Source organism: Cydia pomonella, chromosome 12, assembly GCF_033807575.1.
Source record: "Cydia pomonella isolate Wapato2018A chromosome 12, ilCydPomo1, whole genome shotgun sequence".
Lineage (NCBI taxonomy): Eukaryota > Metazoa > Arthropoda > Insecta > Lepidoptera > Tortricidae > Cydia > Cydia pomonella.
The window spans coordinates 21833836-21853617 of record NC_084714.1 but is presented as its reverse complement, the minus strand read 5'-3'; the positions used below and the strand labels follow the sequence as shown (position 1 = coordinate 21853617).

The 19782-nt window shown below is 37.3% G+C and overlaps 4 protein-coding genes across 4 annotated transcripts; 2 read left to right on the top strand and 2 right to left on the bottom strand.

Moving 5' to 3' along the window:
- Positions 1-269: 269 nt before the first annotated feature.
- Positions 270-2877, top strand: LOC133523854 (GEL complex subunit OPTI). The gene is made up of 4 exons (XM_061859601.1): positions 270-621; positions 700-803; positions 1167-1296; positions 1653-2877. The coding sequence occupies exons 1-4, from the start codon at positions 523-525 to the stop codon at positions 1698-1700; spliced, it is 381 nt and encodes a 126-aa protein (XP_061715585.1). The 5' UTR covers positions 270-522; the 3' UTR covers positions 1701-2877.
- Positions 2878-2949: 72 nt separating this feature from the next.
- LOC133523853 (tRNA N6-adenosine threonylcarbamoyltransferase) lies at positions 2950-6581 on the bottom strand. The gene is made up of 6 exons (XM_061859600.1): positions 6398-6581; positions 5839-6060; positions 5271-5421; positions 4254-4360; positions 3704-3870; positions 2950-3207 (listed from the first exon to the last, which is right to left on the bottom strand). Exons 1-6 carry the CDS (start codon positions 6510-6512, stop codon positions 2968-2970), a joined length of 1002 nt encoding a protein of 333 aa, XP_061715584.1. The 5' UTR covers positions 6513-6581; the 3' UTR covers positions 2950-2967.
- A 350-nt stretch (positions 6582-6931) lies between these two features.
- Positions 6932-17065, bottom strand: LOC133523850 (proline-, glutamic acid- and leucine-rich protein 1-like). The gene is made up of 13 exons (XM_061859598.1): positions 16923-17065; positions 16704-16851; positions 16503-16623; positions 16179-16322; positions 15795-15937; positions 14921-15073; positions 14533-14628; positions 13944-14097; positions 13662-13774; positions 10998-11097; positions 9697-9876; positions 8735-8907; positions 6932-7951 (listed from the first exon to the last, which is right to left on the bottom strand). Exons 1-13 carry the CDS (start codon positions 16924-16926, stop codon positions 7270-7272), a joined length of 2211 nt encoding a protein of 736 aa, XP_061715582.1. The 5' UTR covers positions 16927-17065; the 3' UTR covers positions 6932-7269.
- Positions 17066-17238: 173 nt separating this feature from the next.
- LOC133523849 (phosducin-like protein) lies at positions 17239-18524 on the top strand. Its single transcript, XM_061859597.1, has one exon. It carries the CDS (start codon positions 17421-17423, stop codon positions 18219-18221), a length of 801 nt encoding a protein of 266 aa, XP_061715581.1. The 5' UTR covers positions 17239-17420; the 3' UTR covers positions 18222-18524.
- The last annotated feature ends 1258 nt before the right edge of the window (positions 18525-19782 follow it).

Here is a 19782-nt window from a genome sequence, read left to right as displayed (position 1 = left end):
AATCAATTATTAAGATCAGTATAATTTTTCAGACTAACTTTATATTCATAGATAGTACAAAAACATGAAAAAAAAAAAAAAATTTTTACAAGCATGACGAAAACTAACGCACCGCAATGTCCGCAATTTAATACGCACTGCGTGCAGAATAAGCGCAATTTCTATAAAAGACTGCCTACAACGAGAAACAAGTTGTAACTTGCACAGCGCACGCACGCGCGCGTTTGATATTAGGCTTTAGGCACGTGCGCATATGTAGAGTAGAAGTAAACTTTGATTTTGGCTTTTTTGAATTTTGTACAACGTCGACGATGTTTCAATTCAATTATGCAAGCTCTTGTGCCGTTTGCCAGAATTTGGTTCACCTATAATGTATTTTGCTCCTGGCAACTGTAACACTACAACCTTGTCAAGTTGTTATGTCAATGTCACAGTGACGTGTAACATTTTACGAGCGATTATTGATTAGACTAATGAAGTATATTTTAACTTAAAACGAGAGTATAACAGTCTGATAATACAATGTCCGCTAAAAACAAATCTGACAGTGCCAACAAAGGGAAAGTAACAGACTCTGTTTGGAGGAAAGTGTTCGAAGCGAACGCGGAATGGCCTGATAAGGTTAGAATTCGGTCACGGGATTTGTAAATTTGTGACAAAAAATTAGTTAAATCCTATAATATAAATTAAATGTTTTAGGAGGAGTTCCTTGACGTTATTTACTGGATGCGACAAGCCATTGGCATAATTTTGGGGTTGTGTTGGGGGTTGCTTCCCTTGAAAGGATTCCTTGGATTATTGCTGTAAGTAATTAAATAAATAATAATAATTTAGCCTATATACGTCCCACTGCTGGGCACAGGCCTCCTCTCATAAGTAAGCTGTAAGTAATTACTCTGAATAAATTATTAGCATGTATTTTATTGGTTGAAAGATGCTAGATGGTTTAAAGATGGTAGTGAAAAATATTTATAGATATCTATATATTAGTTTAACCTGTTGTCTACCAAATGCAGATATTACCGGCCAATTGTTTGTTGCCCCCGTCTCTCTATCCGCGCGGGCTACCCCAGATTTTTAATCCGTCGTTATAAAACATACATACATTGGTATCTTTTCAGTTCAAGGTAGATTTAAAACTAACATGTTTGTTGTTATCTTTACAGATTTGTGTTAGTGAATGCTGCTGTAATCTATTTTTATGTGAGCAATTTCCAAAACATAGATGAAGAGGAGTATGGTGGTATGTGGGAAATTACCAAGGAAGGATTCATGACATCATTTGCTGGGTTTTTGGTGAGCTTATAATTAAAATGTTATTGTTTTTTAAGGGTTTCTATATGGAGGCACAGACAATGCTTATATGAATTATTGCCTCAAACAATTGCAATTCACCTGTCTGAATCTTATTTTCAATTTTATCTTCTATTTTTTATTGTATGGTCAGCTGCTAAAGATCCTAAAAATGTCATTGTAGGAAAATCCCCAAATGCCTTCTTATTTTACAATATTTCTTATCAAAAGAAAAAAACATCCTGAAAAAAGTAAAAGCTTTTTTTTAAATGTTAGACTGAACATTATCTGAGCCACCACCACCAAACGGACCACCTATTGTTTGTATTGTCTCTGTTATTTTTGATATTTATTTTCAGGTCACTTGGATAATCATGTATACAGGCCTCCATGGCAGCAGTTTATGAGGTTCACATGTGTGAAGTACAGACAGACAAACAGACAATGTAGTCTAAGTACAAGTATTGTTAGTAGCTTGGGAAGACAATATGTTAAAGAGTCTACACTTGAGGATGTGTTGTAATGATAAAATGTGAAAATTGCAAAAACTGTGTAATATAATTATGCTATGTAAAAACATTTGTCATAGTCATAAGTTGTTAGATACCCCAAATGATATCAACTTCTACTATTATAACAACTAGAGTTAATCTGGAAATGTATTATTTGTAAATTGTTGCAGAGTAATGCAGTAAAATGCCTGTAAAAAGTACTAGAGCATTTCTTCTGGGTCTAAATCAAATTTGGGTCTGTTGCAGCTGTTTGTATGTTCATATGTATGTGAGAAGGATGGGATTGATATTACTTCATGTTTCAATTGATATTACTCATTTTTGGTAAATTGGTAACTTGTGCTGTTGAAATAAGGTTTCAAACTGCTTAGGACAGTAATTTAATAGGGGTTGAAAATGGAATATGTGCAGCCAAATATACCTATTAAATAATTCTCTACTGTACAAATTAGTGACCCAATAGACGAGTTAAGCTTGTGGGTCACTAATACATACAACTAAGATTTTGTAGGTATTTTCTGGTAGTTTCACTTGTGAATGTGGCAGTTTTTAAATATTTGTACCTTTGATAAAATAGTCTAATCATGCTAAGTGGTCACGCCAAGTGCATGTTGTGTGTGGTGCTCCTGTAGATTGTCACTGCCAATTTGGTGTAAACTTAACCTAAACAGACTTTTAATTTTTTATTATGGGTATTCAATGGATCCTAGCTTAAATGCATTCAATAAAAATATTTATTCAAGTTGTTACAGATAAAATACATAATCAATGTAAATATAGCTATACCATTTATTTTGCCGAACAGTAATTATTTTCACACAAAATATTCATTATTTATTTAAACAGAATATATTTTTTAGAAAAGGACTTTGGCCTTTACACCTTAAAATATGCAAAAAAAATTGCAGCCACTTTTAGTCATTAGTTGCTCAATGTGAACTTTAAATCGATGCAATAATGAATGTATTTCCTCGTTTCTAATATTATTAAGCGCGCGCGAGGCCCTGTGTTTCCAGTATTTTTTTAAGAACAAAGATGGTTGATTTAATAAAAGTTTTTTATAACTTAAGAACTTTTTTTTGTTAACGCTTTCATAGAGAACGTCATATTTTCATCCCTACCTATTGTCAACAAAAATCAAAGATCTTTTTAAATGAAATCTTTAATCCCTCCAAGTTACAAGAACATCATCCGTCCTAAACCTCTGCGTTATAGTGGCATCCTTAAACTCCATCCTGGCTCCTGATTGGTGCGCCAAGGCACCGGCATAAGCTATCATGACTCCATTATCGATGCAGAAGCGCTCGTCGGTGGCGAACACCTTGGCGCCGCGCTCGGAGCACATGGTGCCCATCATTTGTTGAAGGCGCTCGTTGCATCCCACGCCGCCGACTATTAGGACCTGAACACAAGCAAAACGTTTAACCCTTTGAACGCCATGCCTATCGTGCATGCATGAAGGTTGTTAGTAGCCGTGGGCATCAGTCAGTTGACATCTTTGGAGGTCAATGGTAAAAAAACTTCCAAAATCCAAAAATGTATTCTGTAAATATGTCTGTGCTTTTTCACAAGTCAATGAAACAGACAGTGGCATCGTATAGACCGTATAGTGAACCAAACTATGGTTATTGTCTTAAAAATAACTGTTCTAAATTATAGGCGTCTACGTCCAATGGTGTCCGACAAAAACGCATTTAACCGATTTGCAAAGCCGCATTGATTTCATAAGTGCTCCTGCTCCGTAAACAAGTCTGATATGGACACAAAAATTTAAGTCGGTTAAAAATGTAGTCTGAATTATGAATAAATTCCCTTGCAATATTGCGGCTGGGTGTTCCATTGAAAAGTTGAAGACTGAGCTCAACCATGTTAAAATATGGGACTAGGAGTTTCCTAACCTCATCGGAGCCACAATGTGCCATCGCGCGCTCGGTGATCTCGACCAGCATAGCGAAGACAGTTTCTTGAAGTGAGAAGCAGAGGTCCTCAGGGGTATATTCCTTTAGTAATTCATTGATTTTGTCCTCCATATAGGACAGGATGCCGGAGAAGCTCACATCCATCCCTGAGAAAGATACAGACGGCAAATAATACTTACTAAGAGCTATGAGAACGGATCACTTTGTATGGAAATTCAAATACGAAATGAAATTAAATAGGCGGGTCCACACAAAGCGCGCGGCGCGCTCAGGCGAGGAAAACGCTCGCGTATGCTTGCTCTGTGTGGACTGGCCTAATGAAAGTTTGTTCTGATTCGTTTTTGTATTTTTTGAGTGTAGTGAGTACTGGCCATCCGAAGTCCCATCGTCCACTGTTAATGCAGCAGCTGAGCAGATGGCGCCACAAAACGATATTGTAATATTGTTGCGCATTTAAAATTTTAAATATATGTAGTTATTTTATTTTAAAGGATATTTTACTTTTACAAATAGATAATGAGATGTTTACCTTTAACAGAGTATGGCAGATGAGCATACTTCTTTCCTTTCTTAGCAGCTTGTTCTATGTTGTAGCCGGGGCTCGGCGCATTAGATAGCTTTAGGACTCTTGCAAATCTAGAAATTATACCAACGTGAATGTACAGTAAGTTGTAGAGTTAAGTGACCCCCCTGCAAACAAGTTTTGGGGGAGAGTCACTTATCTCTGCAGCTTCTAACTGAATTATTAATTAATTCATAATGTGTCCATGCAATTTTGCAGTTCACTGTACCTATCAAGATAAAATGTAGCCGACTATTTACAATTAAATAAAATTATTATTCAAAGAGGAGGAGGGCGCCCGCTAGCTACGTGATAACCGTAGCGAAATCCAGAGACTACCCAGGACAGGTGGTCCTGGCGCCTAAGGACGAGGAGAGCCGACCTCAAATGAAGGGATAAGGCAAGGATGAAGAAGAAGATTCAAACTATTTCTTTTATTGAATACAGCCAGTTTGTATAGTCCCGGAATTTGAAGGTGTGTCGCTTTTGAACCTTAATGCCATTACATAGAAACGAAACAAACTTTCAAATGAATGAATGAAAGTTTATTCACAAGAACATATGGTACAGTACAGTAGATGTTATAAATATTTACATTTGTTGATTAGGGAATATGTTATGCCATGACTGTACATGTACATTTGTGATGTGTTCCTTGCCTTCCACTGTGGCGCCGAAAGTAATAAGCTGATTTTAATTATTGTTTCATCTTAATCTATTTTATTTGCAATCAATCCTTTATTTATTTATAGACAACAATGCCCACACAATACATATCATATTAGGTACACAAAATACAAATTATATTAACATAAGATTAAAATAGACATTACAATAAAAATTAAATTTGTTATAAATGAAATAAAAATACATTAAATTATATAAAATCTGTCAGTTCTTGTCAAATACTGGCACCCACATTACAGTTATTCAAACATGTCACTCAATATAACTATGGCATTCTTTAACCCTACACTTGCTTACCTGTCTAAACAATTGCCAACAGCTATGTCAATAGTTTCTCCGAAGATTCGGTATCGCTGGCGGGAGTAGGCAATAATCTGTGTGTTGCCCCCACTCACATATAATACTGTTGGGTTGTTTGCTTTGGTGATTAGTCTGCCCATTTCAATGTCTGAATCAATATGTAAGGATTGATTATTGAAATGATTACCTATTAATGGGTATGATATCATAAGTATGATATCAGTTGAGGATTTTATCATTGTAAAATAATATTTAATTTTATATGTTTGGTGATGACAAACTATATTTTTTTAAAGAGATATTTGTGGAGCATTTCATGGGCTGTGTTGCATTTGTGTGGGACAACATAGACAATTTCATGGAATGCTTCTTGTGCATTAATAAAATAAAATAAATTAATCGGATTCAAACAGGGTAAACAGGGGCTTTTGATAATTTATAATAAAAGGGGTGAATTATGCAAAAAGGTTCAAGATTTCACTAGAATTACCACATTCATAAGTTAGCATAATAATGCTTATTTTAGAGATTTTTCATCAAATCTAAATTACATTAAAAAGGATACGGCCAATACAATGATTGACACCCAGAATAGGTTTCTTCCACAACAGAGCACAAGTCCTAGCAACAATGGCGCACACCATCAACGGAGCGCCCATACCCGGTCCTTTGGTGTAGCACACCACATCTATGTCTGCGGGACTCAACCCTGACTGCTCAAAGGCTTCTTGAAGGACTTCATGGATGTTTTGTTGGTGATGTACTGCTGTTTCCCGAGGTAGGAAACCTGCAATATTACATTCTTATAACTAAACTACTAAGCTCTGCTTTTATATTTGAGATACTAAAATGACAGTGTAATTGCCCAATCTGCCTGATCAAACTGTCAGTTTACAACAAAACCAGGTGGATTGAGAAATCGAACGGCCATTTTCGCACCTATTTGTGATATAAACTTGAAAATTTTGATGAGGTTGTTTGAAACGGAATTGTAAAGGATCCAGTTATCTGTAACAATCAATGTTATAGGTACAAGTAGTAAAGGGCCAAGGACGTTAATTAAACATAGCGTCGTCAATATGATAGTTTTTATGCCTACAAAATAATAAAAACAAAAGTCTAACCTTCACCGGGTGGTGTGATGTAGGTTCTGCGGCAGTTGGCAAGTATTTCCCCATCTCTCACTATGCCAACGCCTAGCTTGTTGGCACTGCCTTCGAAACCTATTGCTATAACCATTGGGAAAAGCAAATATTTATTGAAATTTGGCTAAGAATTGAGAGGTTTACTCGTGTTTACCATCTGAGATCGAAAAGTATCACTGTCAAAGTCAAAAGTGACGTTTACTATACAACAGATGTGTAGCAGCAGCGTATTTAAAATTATCTCAAACAGTTATACAAAACACACACACAGTTATATAAAACGTCTTATTATGAAAAAAACGAGTTATTTCTCACAATAATATAACAATCATGTTTGACTGTAAATTATCTTCATAGGCATGAGCAAAGAATATAATACTAGGGGCATGAGCCTAGCCATGAGGCTCATCAAGTTTAGTATCCATTTGCGAAGCAACTTATTGTAGTTCAATACTATCTCCTTAAAAGGCATTACTATTATTTGTAGGTTGAAGTACAAAAATAAAAAAGGTCTAATTTAATATACCACTTTATTAATTCAGCTTTACAAGCTAATAAGCTTAGAAACATGGCGGATTCAAGTTCATCTTATTGATACCAGTTACAAATATTTATTAGAAATACAGGCCTGCTTCCATAGATACATATCATAGAACTACAATTTACAACTTTACAAGTCTAAAGCGGCAACACTGACCGAAACGTCTCGCTATTGGTCAAGCAAAACCGCTTTAAACCTGTGAACTTGTAATTATAGTAGCTTTATAAAGTAAGGTCCATAACGTAGATGTAGATAAGTATATCATAGAATATTTTCAAACGAAATTCTATTACTTAGCAATAACAAAAAATCAAGCTTGGGTAATATTATCATCATTTACTTCGTCAACGAAGTCAGCCAGCATATCTTCCACAGACACCCCCTCATTAGACACCGCCATTTTAACGGTAACACTTCCTTCCACTTCACGTTTCTCAGGCGAATTCTCAGGCAACTTAACTCCATTGACCTTAGGTTCCTTATCAACATTATCTACTTCAGGCGTTACTGCAACCTGTCCACAAGTAATATGAACATCATCTGTGTCATTAGTATCAGGCAAATTCTCATCTTCTAAATTCTCAAGCACTGTCACCGACTTCCCTGTGTTAGGGTAACCATATCCAACTTCATTTGATTTCCCGGACAGACTATCTCCGTCTACTGTATCGATAGGCATTTGTGTTGTCGCTTCATGAATGCATGCTTCTGTAGTATTAACCTTAAGGTTTTCATACTCCGTTGACATGTCAGGTTTATCAAAGTCTTCAGTTGATATCTCATGGATATCGGCATGTACAACTATACTTTCTGCGGGTTCATGGGTTTTCATGGGTACTTCTTCAATGTCTTCGGAGTCTGAGTCACAGATTTGTACGGAGTGCTCGGAGGAGCTGCTGAGGCTGATTTTGTCGTCGTCGATGCGGGGCTTCTTGTTGGCGGGCTCTTCCGGTTCCGGCACGTCTTCTATGACGCAGGTTTCTGCTGGTATTCTGTGAATAGAGATAATAAATGTTACGTAATTTTAATTTTTTTTAATGGGTTTTTCGGCGTTATTTGCAATATGTTTATGTTATGAGTAAAATTGAACCGTTCTGCGGAATATATTCGTGGTTGATTCAGTAATGGTGTAAATTGTAAATCGTCAGTCAGAATATTTCCATGACCAATCGCCTCCTGGCTGAAAACTCGTGAAGTGGTTAACGTTGCTGGGTTGAGGAATGGCAGCCACCGAAACACGTAAAACAAAAAAAAATGTCATCGCCTCCCGTTTGATACTTTGTCAAATTATGTCTCAGTAATAGGGTTCCGTTTGACCCTTTGGGTACGGAACCTAAAAATAAGCGCTATATCTTTTATGACAGCAATAACAAATCATAAAACTTTGCACGTTTTCATCGCGTAAACGCCTGAAAAGCCATCAACGGATTACGCAATTTACACATTTGACATTACGCATACTTTGCCGCACATAAAGTGGTAAGGCGCATATTTTTTACATGTTCATTTTACAGCTGACGGTCATTCCACCGCGATAGAACCACGGTTTTTTTAGTTTAAAACTATCATCTGACAAAGTATCAGCCGGGAGGCGATGACTGACGAAATATGCTCCTGGCCCGCGGTCCAACAGCTGTATGTCAGAAAGCATGCCATAAAACATACCCTGAAAGGTGACCTAGCCGTAGGGCGTGCGAGTTTCAAACCGAAGGTCCTGCGGATCTCTGCTGTGAGTTTCTTGGAAATCATATAAAATCTTGAAAGTAAGGACTCACTTATCAGCTCCCAGCAGTGACTCCAACGCCTCCCTGTTCCTCCTGGATATCCTTCTCTTCTCTTCTACGTCGTTCTTTGCAGTCTGCGAGTCGGCGGCGAAGCTGAGCGACGGCGGCGAGCAGTGTAGATGCAGCCTTATGTCTAGGAGGGCTTGAGTGCAGAATTTAGAGATCTGTCGAATTGTTCAATATAAGGATATTCCTAAGGATATATTGTACGCTCGAAATGGCCAACATTATTGATGCCTTTATATCTATAACATGTTAGACATACTTTTTACACAATTTTGACAATAAAATATTATCGTATCTTATTTAACCCATACTACAACTTAATTTCAAGAGAACTTGGGTGGCACTCGTCTTGTTACAGTATCAGAATTGATACTTTATGCATCTAAGGGTTTAAGTATTGTAGTTTACCAGGGAACCCTGTTTGTATAAGTACAGAGTCGGCAATGCGCATGTGAAAAATCTATAAAAATTAAGAAGATGTAGTTTAGTTTAAGTTTACGTCCTTAAACTACGTCCAAAAGAGAGGTATGGGCATTGTGAATGTCATCTCGCTTTGTGTGGTAGGGCTCAGCACAGCGGATGTCATTCCAGATCTAGAGCAGAGCCCAACTGGGGAAGTACCTCCACCTTACAGAAAACCGCAGCCAAATAACACTAGACCCTACTCATAGTGTTGTGTTCCTGCCGGTGAGTAAGGTTGCCAGAGCTCAACGAGGGGGGGCGGGTTTAGGGTTGGCAACGCGCATGTAACTCCTATGGAGTTGCAGGCGTACATAGGCTACGGAGACTGCTTACCATCAGGCGGGCCGTATGCTTGTTTGCCACCGACGTAGTAAAAAAAAAAGATATGTGGATATATTTAAAAAAGTTTATGCGTTATGTTTATGATACGGACTAGCAGTTAGCGGAACACCTATAAAAATGTATTTCCTTTGTTTCTTCCTTACCTCTCTGCACTGGCTATTGAGGGAGGTACTGTACAGCTGAAGGCAGTACTGTGTCGGTGGAGGGACCCCTGGTGGGGCGCTCTTTCTGGAAGCCTCTAGAGCCCGCAGTAGAGCCAGGCCACGGGAGCTGCTGTGGTCGGCCAGGTGGAAGCACTCGCGGACTAGCAGCTCGTGGAACAACTACAGCAAGTATATTTAAAAAAATTGCCTAGTGTGAGTCGGCCGAGAGTTTCATACCATCATATTAAAAAAAAATCTTTTACAGTACATATGGGGCTACTTTATAGCACTAGTGCGAGAAGTAGCATATTACGTTACTGTATCGAACATTTAAAGGGCCATATGTACTGTAAAACGTTGTACGATACATGTGCGAATAGGTAATTCGCAACTCGTGTCGATTTAAAACACTCCCTTCGGTCGTGTTTTAATTTATCGCCACTCGTTTCGAATTTCCTATTTTTCGCACTTGTATCGTAATGTACTATTATCCCATATTAAAAATAGATAGAGACCGATTATGTAAGTTGAAAGAGGGTGTAGAGATAGTTTGAGCTGGGGAAGGACATAGGATAGATTTTATCTCGGAAATCAACCCTTAAGAGGGTGAAAACCGGAGTGGAAGTGAGATAATTGATGCATCGCCTGATAACTGATGTAAGCTATGCTCAAATTGAATGATTGCATTTACACTTTATCTAGGCGTTATTGTTGTCTCTCAAATAAGGAAGTTTGTATGGGGAATCAATATTTAGGATAAAAAAAATAAGCTACTCAAATCAAATTACTAATTGCACACAAACGAAGTCGCGGGCAAAAGCTGGTTTTAAATAATTGTACATGTACACGTTTTGGAACGTTGGGTCATTGTTTCCTATGTCCTAAAAATAGATTGGGCCCAATAGGAATAAGATTAAATCAAAAACCGACCAAGTGCGAGTCGGACTCGCACAGGAAGGGTTCCGTACCATTATTTATAAAAACGGTCACCCATCCAAGTACTGACCCCGCCCGACGTTGCTTAACTTCGGTGATTGGATGAGAACCGAGATTTGAAACAAATATTTATTTTATTCTGTTTTTAGTATTTGTTGTTATAGCGGCAACAGAAATACATAATCTGTAGAAATTTCAACTGGCTAACTATCACGGTTCATGAGATACAGCCTGGTGACAGACGGACGGACGGACAGCGTAGTCTCAGTAATAGGGTCCCGCGTTTGACCCTTTGGGTACGGAACCCTAAAAACCATACAGGAAGGATTTGATTAGAAAGTAATAAATCATTTGAAGTAATTTACCTTATGCGTGGCCGGTTTAAGGAATATTCCACACACCGTTAAAAACATTTCCGTGCATTCCAACGCCGCTATAGTGGTTTGCTCGTTCGACTCTGCACATCTGAAATAGTGGTTGTCTCGCTAAAGTAAGGATGATCCATCTGTTCCTATCTCTATAGTGGATGCTGCACGTAATTATACGTAGGTCACTAGATAAGTTTTGCAATAGACAAATATGAAACAATGAGGTGGCCTATCGCATATATTTTATAAAACTATATTTCCATAGACAAAGTTTGGCCAGAAAACATTAACTTTATTTTTGAATTTACTTATTAAAAAATAGATTTTAACTTTAAAAACGTCGGCGTGGGCTAAGGACGATTTACGCATATTTTATACAACATTTTCATTCCATACAAAGTTAAGATTTTTTAATAAGTAAATTTAAAAAAAAGTAAATCTTTTCCGGCCAATCATTGTCTATCTATGGTAATATAGTTTTAGAAACTATATGTGATAGGCCACCTCTTTGTTTCATATTTGTCTATTGCAAAACTTATCTAGTGACTGACGCCGGCGGTCAGACACTGCACGAGCGAAACAGCGATATAATTTTGCGCGTGCGATAAAGTCCTATCTCACAGGCGGGTCAATGCACGAAATTGCTCGTGCTAAGCATCCTCCTGCTTACTTATTGGCGTAAAGTGTTAATGACAAGTTACACTTGTCGATTTAGTTTAGGCCACGGAGTGGCGCCCTCTAGTTAAACAGCTCGTTCTGTGTAGTTCTTATGTAGTTTACTATGGAGCTCTGTTGTAGCATTACTCGTGTTTCTTAAAACAGGACCGTAATACTTAAGGAACAGAGTTTAAATTAGTAGATGCCGATACTTACGGCCTGTCTTGTTGGTTCATAACATAATATGACTGATTAATTTGCCTTTATTTCTATTGTATAGTTGCTTTATATTTTTCTACTTATTTTTTTAGGATGATGTTTATCCTATAAAATATGTAAGCATTATATCCTATGTCTTTCTGGTACCTTCTTGTACATGTTGCTGCATTTTCACTCTCTCCTCTCATTTACTCAAAGGTTAACTGTATGTTCTTTTAATATGTATTTTTGTACAGTAAAGAATTTACTACTACTACTAATATGTGCTCGCTTCGTGAAATAGGCCCGTAATCAGTGTTGACCGAAACGTTAAGGCAATTAACCATTATTGGCCAATAACCATTACAAATTGAACCGTAAACTGTAACCGTCCGTTACGGTTCAATTTACAATGGTTAATTTTAATTAACGTTCGGCCTAACTGACCGTAATACTTATTTTTATTTTTTTTGATAGAAATGTTTACATGATATTACAGTTGAACCAAAGCGTCACGAAACTTAGACTAACAGCAATAATAATAATATTAACACAAAGAAAACAAAAGTCATACAGTTTAAACCGCGCCAAAAACAAAATATCGATATTAGTCTAACATCAGACGGCAAGAAAATTTAAGAAGTTACCGCTTTTACCTTATTATTATTATTATTATTATTTATTTCTTTATTTAAGACCATCGGGGATCATTGTGTTAGTAAATCTTATCCAAGTGTTAGAACTATAACTACTATCTATACATAACTATACTTAATAACTACACTGTACAATTATTTATTACTGCGTGCGTGTATCAAGCAGCAGTTATTATGAGAACTGACGATTGACTCTAACTTTGATTGGAAGGTACACATTCAAAACACAAAGTCAAAGTTATCGCGGTTTATTTATACGCTGAGTGCACTAAAGGTAAACACCAATTACGACGCTGCTCTCGCGGCTTATTTTGCTTACGCCTATGCGTGGTTACGATACGGGGTGATCCTATGGGGTAACAGTACCGATGCCCACGATCTGTTCATAATGCAGAAGAAGTGTCTGCGCATCCTTTTCAAACACCCGCCCTCGAGAAAGCTGTAAACCCCTTTTGATACAAAAGAAACTGCTCACATTAACGTCCATATATATTTTAGAGGTAGCAAAATTCGTTAGAAGTAATACACACCTTTTCAGACAAATAAAAGACGCTCCAAACCGTACTATTAAAACGCGCCATGAAAACAGACTAGTACTACCAAAATCACACTTACAAATGCATAGAAATAGTCCACATTCCAGATCTATAAACATTTTCAACAAAATTCCGGAACGAATTAAATCCGAGGTAAATCCCACCGCCGTTAAAAACAATCTTAAGAAACTGCTCACTGAAAAATGCCACTATACTGTTAATGAATTCCTAAACGACACCAATGTATGATTTCTAGATAAAATGTATTGTACTCTATATTACATACTTTTGACACAAATATTGACAAGCACGATTAAATTATAAAAGTATTGACATTGCAAATTTAAACTACTTTTATGTTACTTGCATGCCAGAACTGTAATTTTAATTATGTATTATGATTTGATTATTTTTATTGTTAATTACGTGTTAGATATAAGTAGCAAATTGCTTTGCCCTATCCGGGTTCATCTACCATAGTAATAAGTCCTAGACATAATGCATTGTACATGACTGCAATAAACAAATAATTATAAGCATTAACAATTATAAAACAATAATGACATTATGAAATAGAGTTGATACTCGTATTTTAAGAGATTGTGATTACTCACGTAGTTGTCTTGTTGGCGCCGGGCGCGTAGTTCGCGATGGAGCTCTGTTGTAACATGACTCGCGCTTGCTTCTTCTTCTGCTTCTTTGACAGGTTGCGTTGTGGATTGTTCATCTAAAGAGAATTTTAAACGTTTGTGATAAAATGAACATTATAATCAACAAATTAGGTTAGTTTTTTGCTAAATACAATGCATTTTATTTAGAAAAATCTAACCCAATTTGTCGTTACATGCGAAGTGGTGATGCTGTTTTCCGCTGTGTGTATATTACATAGGACTCACTGTAAGTTGCACAGTGTGCGTGTGCGGAGTGACGTCACGGGCTACGTGCGCGACCAGCGCGTCGTGCCAGGCGCGGGCGCGCGGCGGCGCGCGGTGGCAGCGCAGGCGGCCCAGCCAGGCGGAGAGGCTGTTGTACGCTGTGATGCGAACAGCGCTGAACAAAAATTTGTTGTTTACACTTTGATATAGTACGGAGCAAAACAGGATAGAACACCTGCAGTGTGAATGAAAAAAATTTAAAAATATTTTTTAAAGTCTTCCCTTTTTTTTTATACACACAAACATCCCCTAAAGGGAACGTGCAAAAACTGTAACAGGCAGCACGGGAGACGTCAGATTTTTGACGCGAGGTTTTACACCTGTGAAGTTTATGTTTCCAATGTAGCCCACAAGATGACAGACCCTTCAATGGGCACGGTCCCTATATAAACAATGTAGATAACAGCTGATGTTGCCGATCTCATCAGATGCACTAATATAAGACAAATGAGGAAACTGCTAATTAGACCATTAAATATTGCATCAAAATTGAATGACACCTTAAAACTAACTTCTTAACATAAATAAATGAATCTAAATCAAATAATACCTGGTTTCTTCATTTAGATTTTCTGAGCTCCACTGCAGCGTCTGCATCACACATTTGAAGACTAGAGGCGAAAATGGTATCAAATTGGATCCCAAACTGTAATAAAAAAATGTTTACCAATCAATCTTGGGGTTTTAAAATGATCCAAAAGATGGGCATCAGATAAATGCCATAAGGAAAAAATAAGGGCCTGCTCCGGACCGAGCTGCTCTTACCCTGCGCTTGTCCTTATTAGCCGGGTCCACACAGAGCGAGCATACGCGCGAGGCAATTTCCTCACGCACAAACCAGCCAGTGTAGACGTGCCTCGGCCGAGGCGGCGCGCTCGGGCGAGGATAACGCCCGACTCTGTGTGGACCCGGCTATTCACTCTTTTGCACATACATACCAAGCTACAAGAGCGTCCAGCGTTCTTAGTGCCTGTTTCTTAACGGTGCTCACTAGCTCCAGACTCTGTGCGTCCGCGCTCGCTCCCAACGCGCGTATTACGGCGTCTAGAATGATCTGTGGCCGCACTGGCTTGCCCACTGGGTATATTTCTCTGAAAAAAAAACATATTAATTTAGTATTTTATATGCTTCTAATCAGACAGCATGAGTTATTAACTTTGTTAGACATATCTAGTTTCAACTGGAGCTCTTGAAAATTCATCTTCAACAACATTATACTATAATAGTATTGATTAATGGCACTTCTTGTCCCAGATCAAAGCGCAGATGACATTGACGTGATTAAAAACCACTTTGTTGTAATTATTTCCTGAGTGAAACCTTTACTGTTCTGTACTCAAATCTTTTTAAATTGGATAGTAATCTGTACTCAGAGATTGTTAATTGGCATTATATTTCTTACTAGCATTCTTTTTCTCAGAATTGAACCGATTACGACATGTATTAAAAAATATTTGTTGATATTAAAACTTTGATAGTTGTCAATAGAGTTGAATATCATATCCGGCATATATGCCCTCATAGACCCCCAAAGACGTTGATTGATGCGTGCGGCTACAGCCTTCATGCATTCGGATTTCGACAAGGTTCACGATAATACCCGCACATAGTAGGCGTGGCGTTTAAAAGGTAAGCATAATATTTAAGATGTTAATCATATTTTCGGCCATGATGAATAGTCAGGTCCACACAGAGCAAGCGAGCGAGCACGTACGTGCGAGGCAATTTCCTCTCACGTGAGGCAATTGCCTCGCGCGTATGCTCGCTCTGTGTGGACCTGGCTATTGGGAAGTAATAAATGTGTGTACTTACACAAGCATGGCTTGGATGAACACAAACACGTTCCTTAGGCGGGTGCACAGTATGTGTTCCCTGTTCAGTATGCGGTCCTGCCCTGACACTACGGATACTTCGCTCAAAGTAGACAACAATATTGAGTCTGATGTTATTTTGTTCTGTAATAAATAAAATCTATAAAATAAAAATTTTGATGATGTTGCTTCTTACATGTTTTTATTCTTCTTTATTAATGTATCATTGGTTGAGAAGATGAATTGTCTGCCAGAAGTGCCATAACAGCCGGCTAATTAATCAAGAAAGCTTTGTATATGTGATTCTTAAAAAATACCTATATGAGAGGGCATTTTTCTTAAGATTAAATTTTTCTAATTTAATAATTGATAAAACTAGTAGTACCTCATGCTCTCCATTGCTTCTGAAAATGTTAGCTGCATTAGGGAATATCTCGGAGAGAAGAGAGTGCACAGCATTGCAGAGATTACTCATGAGGTCCCTCCAGCACACTTTAGGTGTAGCTGCCTTTTCTTGCCCTGGCCGCACCTGTCATCAACAATGAGCATTTCAATTGGAAACATAGTTTTCATCGCTTGCCTTATATATTTACAATGTCATATATAGTATTTCTCACATAAAACATGGTTTAGATAATACTTTTCCAAATGTAACCTTCATAAAACTTTGTTTAACTTATTTAACTTACACATGAATTATTAATATTACCTGTTGTAACACATGAGCACATTTAGCAGCTTCTATTACAGTGTTATAATTGCTCGAGTCCATGAAATGGACTATGTATTTTTCTATATTTGCTCGTTGCGAACCGCAGAGTTTTGGGAACCTAAAAATAAAGTACGTTATAATTATTTTACTGTTTTTAGAGCGTATAACGTGGAAATAAGATTAACGTTAATACTGTACCGGTTTATAACGTTTTCTAGTGCTCTTAGCCATCGCACGCAGTCGCCGTCCTTGTGTTTTGCTAAATTAGGGAAAAACGAGGACAAGGCTTCCTTTGCTGCATCCACATCGTGAGGATCTAGATTCCGAATTTTGTTTAGAATTTGACCTGCAAAGAATAATAATTATTTAAATTATTGTTTATTAATCAAAACGCATCATTGAAACAGTGACACTTACTCATTTCTATTTATTCTTTTTCGCTTTATTAAAACTTCTATTGTGTTATAATCTTCATCGAAATCAAGGTAAACACATTTTATTTGGTTTATTTTGAGGTTATGTGTTACTTGTCAACAAGCAACCTGCCAATTTTAAACGTATTTAAGCTACGTTTATAAACACTGTAGTTTGATATATCTGTGTAATAAAACAGACGTTTTTATATAGTCTCAAATAATAGGCTACAACAGTTTCGTTTATTTGAGACTCTAATTAAAACGTTGATTTTCTTAAATTAATTGAATTAATGAGAAAAGTAACCGAACCGAAAAAAAACCGAACTGTGAAAAATTACAAATACAAACAGTTTAGCGCGTGCTTGTAGTGGTTGTTGATCAATTAATTTTCCTTTTACTCACCGCCCGTTATAATCTTGTTGTTTTCCTCGTCACGTCCAGTCACTCCTAATTGGCGTGAGAGTTTTGTGTTATACGTGCGTTGTAATTAAGTTTTACCATGGCTACTTTGGACGATAAAATATTGGGTGAGAAGCTGCACAATTACTGCAGTAGCAGCGAAGATGAAGGTTCCGATGATGAAGACAGCAGGAGCGGTGATGAGGAAGGTAATCCTCCTAAAGCGGAAGCGCCTGAGCCGCCGCCCATCAACAGTTGGTCGGGGTCCGCGAGCAACACGGGTCCTAAAGGTGTCCTGGAGGATTGGAGGCGTTTCAAACAGCTAGAAGCTGAAAATCGGAAAGAACTTGAAAAAGAACGCATCGCTTTGGCCAAGAAACTGACATTAACCGTGAAGCCAGAACGCGCGGAGAAACAGGATAAGGAACTTGAGGTTCTTGAGGATGAGCTGAATGAATTATTGGACGAAGATTTTCTGCTAAAGTACCAAAAGCAACGGATGCAGGAACTGATGGCTCAAATGAAGAAAACACCCAAATTCGGCAAGGTCATCACTCTGAAGACTCAGGATGAATTTCTGAACTCTATTGACAAGGAGGACCCTAAAGTGGCAGTTATCATACACATTTACAACAACAGTTCAATCGCCTGCGGAACTATGGATGGGTGCCTTAACATTTTAGCTGCAGATTATCCTGAGATCAAGTTTTGTCGCATTTCTGTGGACATCACAGGGCTGAGTCGGCATTTCCGCATTGATGGTGTCCCGGCACTGCTTGTGTACAAAGGTGGCCAAATTATTGGTAATTTCGTCCAACTGGTCACAGAGTTGGGTAATGATTTCTTTGCTACTGATGTGGAGCGTTTTCTTATAGAATATGGAATGCTTCCAGAGAAGTAAATTAATTATGAATTATAGCTTTAATTTACAGTGTGATGTCTTAGATTTATTGGAGTGAAACCACCTTGCTATGTATTTATGAAGATAGAAACTCTTCATTTCACTCCCAGTGGACCAGACATTAATTTATTCATTTTTTGTCACTTGATGCTTGATAAGTGTCGGCCAACTATGCCTTGTGAATTTATAGAGAAATTAATTAAGAACTTCATAGTTTTTAGACATGCTATAAATCACTATGTATATTTAAGGCTATCGCTGTTTTTACAATGTTACTGGCAAAACTAATAAAACATTAAATTTTTCCCAGTTCTCAGTATTATTTTATGGTTCCTATTGTACAATGTTATGGTACCATGAAATTCTTGTGGAGCATAATGGAGACTGGTTGGTGTGAGAACTCTTTAGTTAATCTCAACTTCATTGAGTTAGAATCCTCTTGATGAGAAGTAAAACCAAAATGTAATAGGCCGCAATAGGTGGCAATATATCTTTCTAATAAAATGCCAATGAGGTATGTGTCAACTATTTAACAATAGTTTATGGTTTTATACAATTTAGTATGAACAGTTCCAGGCATGAAAATTCCCATTGAATTTTGTACTCTATTTCTATAATAGTTAAGACTAAGATATTGTTTAAATGTTACTAACTTATTATGTCATCAAACATCCATGAGTGTACTTACATTGTATTATGCATTTGTTTACATAATTCTGGGTAGTTTCCTGTTTTATAACCATAATCATGTTCTAAAGGCATTGTTATGATATTGGGCCTTAATAATAATTTGGGTCTCTATTGTTTCCCATAAAGTTTTAAGTCATAATATTGTTTCCCATAAAGAAGCTTTCGATCGTATTGACCATGATATTCTATTATCTAAGCTTTACTTGATTGGTATTAGAGGGGATCTCTTAAGATGGTTTAAGTCGTACATAAAAAATCGGTGCCAGTCGGTGGTGATTAATAATTATATGTCGAGCTGGGTATCTATCCCAAGTGGAGTCCCCCAAGGGTCTTTATTGGGCCCACTTCTATTTAACATCTTTGTTAATGACATAAGTAGCTGCTTCCAGTTCTCTAAGTTGCTCAGCTTTGCTGATGACATGAAAATTTTTGCTAAAATTAGCTCACCGGCTGATGCATGTGCACTACAATCTGATCTAAGAAGGCTGGATACCTATTGCATTATAAACAAATTAGATTTGAACCCCACTAAATGTTTTACAGTAACCTTCTCTCGTAAATTAAATAACATTTGTACCCCATATTCACTAAAAAGTAACATTCTTCAGCGAGTTGGAAGCATGAGCGATTTAGGTATTATTCATGACTCCAAACTTATTTTTAGTGAACACATTGATAATATAGTAGGTAAAGCTTCCAGGTCACTTGGTTTTATAATGCGTAGTTCAGTTTGTTTTACCCATCCTAAAACTCTGAAAATCTTGTATTGCGCTTACGTGAGAAGCAAACTAGAATACGCATCTCAAATATGGAATCCTCAGTATCAAATTTATGTTGATAGGGTTGAGAGATTACAGTCAAAATTTATAAA

Bases quoted from the DNA above. Each gene is read 5' to 3' on its own strand.
- LOC133523849 (XM_061859597.1), top strand. From the start codon at position 17,421: ATGGCTACTTTGGACGATAAAATATTGGGTGAGAAGCTGCACAATTAC.
- LOC133523850 (XM_061859598.1), bottom strand. The intron at 16,624-16,703 runs GTACAGTATTAA...CTTTATTTTTAG, and splicing joins CTAGAAAACGTTATAAACCG to GTTCCCAAAACTCTGCGGTT. The intron at 8,908-9,696 runs GTAAGGAAGAAA...ACAATTCGACAG, and splicing joins TCAATAGCCAGTGCAGAGAG to ATCTCTAAATTCTGCACTCA.
- LOC133523854 (XM_061859601.1), top strand. From the start codon at position 523: ATGTCCGCTAAAAACAAATCTGACAGTGCCAACAAAGGGAAAGTAACA. The intron at 622-699 runs GTTAGAATTCGG...TAAATGTTTTAG, and splicing joins ACGCGGAATGGCCTGATAAG to GAGGAGTTCCTTGACGTTAT. The intron at 804-1,166 runs GTAAGTAATTAA...TTATCTTTACAG, and splicing joins GGATTCCTTGGATTATTGCT to ATTTGTGTTAGTGAATGCTG.
- LOC133523853 (XM_061859600.1), bottom strand. From the start codon at position 6,512: ATGGTTATAGCAATAGGTTTCGAAGGCAGTGCCAACAAGCTAGGCGTT. The intron at 5,422-5,838 runs GTATCCTTTTTA...ATATTGATTCAG, and splicing joins TGTCAATCATTGTATTGGCC to ACATTGAAATGGGCAGACTA. The intron at 3,871-4,253 runs GTAAACATCTCA...TATCTTTCTCAG, and splicing joins TCTGCCATACTCTGTTAAAG to GGATGGATGTGAGCTTCTCC.